The sequence below is a fragment of the Bison bison genome, unplaced genomic scaffold (genome assembly GCF_000754665.1).
Source record: "Bison bison bison isolate TAMUID 2011002044 unplaced genomic scaffold, Bison_UMD1.0 scf7180017864312, whole genome shotgun sequence".
Classification (NCBI taxonomy): domain Eukaryota; kingdom Metazoa; phylum Chordata; class Mammalia; order Artiodactyla; family Bovidae; genus Bison; species Bison bison.
In genome coordinates, this window is record NW_011494884.1 from 1,574,126 (window position 1) to 1,578,260 (window position 4,135).

Genomic DNA, 4,135 nt, shown 5'->3' on the forward strand with positions numbered 1-4,135 from the left:
CCCTGTCAACCCACTGCTCATTCTGAGCCGGAGCAGATGGGTGAAACTTGCTGAGCACACAGGCTTCAGGGCCGTGGGAGTCCACACTGACCATCACAGTCTCCCCATGCCCACGAGGTGGCTCCCCAAGGACTGGCTGCCCTGGCTGTTGGGAGGTATCTGCCAGACAATACCACTTCATAAAGCCGCCCCCACCCATCCACCCAGAGGGGCGCTGGGATCATGTCCCCTCCTGCTTGTAGACCCACTGTTTTCATGAATGTGAATTTTGGCCCATCTCCCCCAAAACTGGCGGGTGAGTGGCAGAGACAATAGCTCAGTTGCTGCTGCTACTGCTAAGTCGCTTCAGTCGTGTCCGACTCTTAGCAACCTCATGGACTGCAGCCTACCAGGCTCCTCCGTCCATGGGATTTTCCAGGCAAGAGTACTGGAGTGGGTTGCCATTGCCTTCTCCATAGCTCACTTGGGGTGAATCAAAAACTAAGCTGTGGCTTCTTCAAAGGTGAAACTGAGTACAGGCTCCATCATCACTTGTGTGTCACATCCATGCCCCCAAAAGTCCAAAAAATGGGCCGGAGGTGCCCACTCAGGTTATGGTCAGGTTCTGAATGCACGCCAGCTCTCTGTGCTGCCCTCCTTTTCTTCATCATTTTGTAAATGTGTCTTACATGATGTTTATATGAAAATGTCTTTTGAGTTAGATTACATTTTATGAAATATTTCAAATTTCTGTTACATAAAATAGACAAGTAAAATACATACATTTATAAGGTTGCTTTATTTTTTAAAGATACTGGAAACAAAATGGCTTGAAGTATTTTTAAGCCCCCGATTTCTCTTTCTCTTTGCATTAGGGGAGTTTCTCAGGAAAAGGACGGTCAGATCTCCTCAGCCATCGTTTCTTCAGTGCAGAGCAAAATCACTCAGGTAAGGTGGGAATGGGTCTCTCTTCCCTCCCTTCTTTTTATGAAGGGGCTAGCCTTCACTTCCTTCTCCTCTCGTGGGTGCTGATGGGGGTCCTGGGCTGCTTGCCTGGAGGTCCCAGGGTGGCTGAGCCCTGAGCTTCCCTCTCCGGGCAGCCCTGCATCCTCCTTCCCGGGTGACCTGTGTGGTCGACTCCTGGGCCCTGAGCCTGTGATCCTACCTCGGGTCCCAGCAGCGGGGCTGGGACGGAGCCCTGCCCTGAGCACATCCACGGCCCCCAGCACGTTGCTCCCAGTCTCCTCTGTCTTCACCTCACCTTGTCTCTTCTCACACAGGACCTCATGGCCAAAGTAAGAGCGATGCTAGCAGCTTCCAAAAACATGCAGACCAGCGCCTCCTGAGACACAGGCCTCGGGCAACTGGGCGACTGGGCTCCCAAAGCCGGCAGAGCAGAGAGCCCCGACCTGCACAGACCATCCCCCCCGGGGCTCCTGGACAGTTGGCGGGTTTTGTAAATTACTTTTTGATGACATTTTCAGTTTAAGATTTTTGACCAGCAGTCTCTTACCTGTATATTTGTAAATAATATCATGTTTCTGTGAAAATGTATTATCAAATAAAATGGGAGGAAAACACCTTTTTTAGCTAGTAACTGTGGGCAGTTTCTTCCTTGTCTGGCTTGTGAGTTTTTTTACTGTTTGTCGTCTATCATTGGCCTCTAACACTTGTTACGTGGGCATCAGGGGACGTGGGGATGGCTGTTGGTTTTGCCAGTCTGACAACACCCCTACCAGGCATACAACCACCACTACCCCTGACCCCTGGCTCCTGCACCCCCGACTGTGGTCAGAGCTCAGCACTCCCTGCACCAGGGCGCAGGGCCACCGCCATCTCCACTCCCCGCAGAGCAGGAGAGGCAAGCAGCCTGCCTCTGCCAGGCAGGGCATTGCTGTATGGGTGGGTTCCTATCTTTAGCACCTGTGTCCTCCACGTTCGCTCAGATGGATGGTGCCGAACACAGCTATCCTTTCACTGAACCCTGCTCGCTTGGCCCCCATACCTCGTATTTTCACCCCACTGTAGGCTTCGGCCACAGCCGTGAGAGGCCACCTTGCTTGTGTCACGTGGGCCTTTCTCTGCAGAGTACCCACGGCCCCGGGTGTGCGCAGATGCCTGTGCCTTATTTAAAGTGCCAGCAGCGAGGGCCTGCTGTCTCTTGTCCATGGTTTGACCTTCATCCTCCCAGTAAGAAGGTTCCACACCGTTCACTCACACACCCCCCGTGCCAAAGTCGGAATTCATCCTGGTTCTGCCAACTTTCCAGAACCAGAAAATGGATCCTTGAGATGTTCCTTCTCAGAAAGCAGACGCCTTTCCAGGGGTCTTGCTGAGGATGGTCAGGAAGAAAACGACACACCCCTGGGAAACGACTGTCCAAGGCCAGGTTGGAGGAGGACGCGGCCGGGGCGCCGAGCCCGGGTGCGCGCAGAACTGAGGGCGCGGAGCCACTTCCGCTGCGGCTGTGGTCCTGCTGCCCGTTGGACACGCATGCACGCCCGTGTCTCACACACCTGTCCCTGTGCATGGCAGTGGCGTGCTGTGCTTTGTGGAGTTCTGTACTTTGTCCTACGGGCTTGCCTTGTGACGGTGCCCTGTCAGCATTTAAGGCCCCACCTTGGCCACCACCATCCAGCAGACACAAGCCTGGTGCACAGACCCGGGGCTTGCACGTCGGGGCGTCCTCTTTTTTTCCTGCTGTCTGAACAGTCCCCGCATGACAGCCACACTGGACATCCTGGAACAGACATCACCTAAGCACACAGGTACCACGGAGTCTGCAGGGTACATACCCTTTTGATTTTGATGCAAATAATTGTCCTCCAGAAAGGGCTCTTTGCAGTCAAACATGAGTGTCTTTTCAGCATCCGCATCAAAGCAGTGTGACTCACACGTCACCTTGGCTGAATCAGAGAGATGAAAAGTTCTCACATTTTCATCTCGTTTCTTTAATTATGAGCAAGATTGAGCAACTTCTGTATTTATAAATCCCTTTGTATTTCTCCTCTGCAAACCAGCCCTGTGCTTTGGCTCTTTATTGCTATTGAGTTGCTTATTGCACAATAAGCACCCCTTTCTGTATTATTTACTTTGTAAGTAATTTTCTCCCAATTTGTCACCTCTCTTTTATAGGTTTTTTTGAACCTGCAAAAATTGTTTTGTTTTTACATGGGCCTTCATTTTCTTCACAATATCTGGGTTCTGTGTCCTTAGACCTGTGGGCACCGACCGTGACTTCCATTCTGTCTGCTATTTGTACGCCTCTGTTGCTGGGTTCAGGGCCACTGTCTAGCTGTTCCACTGTGAAGGAACTGGGAGCATGAGCCAGACAAAGATTCTTGGCAAGAAAAGGATGACTTGGACCAACGCCAGCAGGACACCCACTGACTGAGCACTGTGGGGTGGGGTGTCCGTCGTGGGCCCGCATCCTCTGATGTCCAGAGTCATCCGTGAGGGCAGCCGCAGGAAAGCGCTGGCAGACGATGTCAGGGCTGGGGCTGGGGCCTTCGTCCAGGCGTCTGTCAGGCCCCGTCTAACACGTTGGACATTTCTGTTTGCAACCAAGTGCTCCGGGTAATGGCACGCAGCCTCGTCTAGAGGCTCCGGGAACATGGCAGGTGACATCGAGCTGTCAGGGGAGCATCGTGGTATGGTGAGGAAATACGGTCTTTACACAGATGTCCCCCAGACGACACCTGTCATGGACTCTCTGTCTGGGGTCCACGAGACTGGCAACCACCATCACCGCAGCGGGAACGGGAGGAGAGGCCCCGGTCCAGCACGGGTCTGGGCGGGAACCCCGCTGTGGTCTCCCTCACCGGCTCAGCTGCCCCCGGTCGGAAGACCAGGCAGCCGCGGCAGACCCCGGCCCCATCCCCTCGATGAACAGCACTCTCTCGCATCCTACAACTGAAAATGTCAGGATATCAAGCCAAAAAAACCTTTCTCTCCTCATCATGCATGTGCAGTATGGATCCGGATCATCTCTAAGACTCTTAACATGCAGTAACATTGCTCAAAACACACTCCCACCTGTTGTCAGTAATGCTTTGTCTCAACATCCCTACAGCCCAGAGGTGGGTGTGGCTCAGGTCCGAAGGCCCTGCCCTCCACCCCCCACCCCCAGCCAGACCATTCCACTCCCCTGACCCCG

General features: G+C 53.5%; 1 protein-coding gene across 4 annotated transcripts in view; it reads left to right on the forward strand.

Moving 5' to 3' along the window:
* The window catches only part of SFSWAP (splicing factor, suppressor of white-apricot family), an 81,829-nt gene extending 80,106 nt beyond the window's left edge, over positions 1–1,723 (forward strand). For 2 of the 4 annotated variants that reach the window (XM_010852445.1, XM_010852446.1), the window contains 2 exons: positions 855–927; positions 1,260–1,723. In XM_010852445.1, coding sequence (XP_010850747.1) covers positions 855–927; positions 1,260–1,325 — 139 coding nt within the window. In that variant the 3' untranslated portion in view covers positions 1,326–1,723. The remainder of the gene's footprint in view (positions 1–854; positions 928–1,259) is intronic. The other 2 variants (XM_010852443.1, XM_010852444.1) reach the window with 2 other exon arrangements.
* The last annotated feature ends 2,412 nt before the right edge of the window (positions 1,724–4,135 follow it).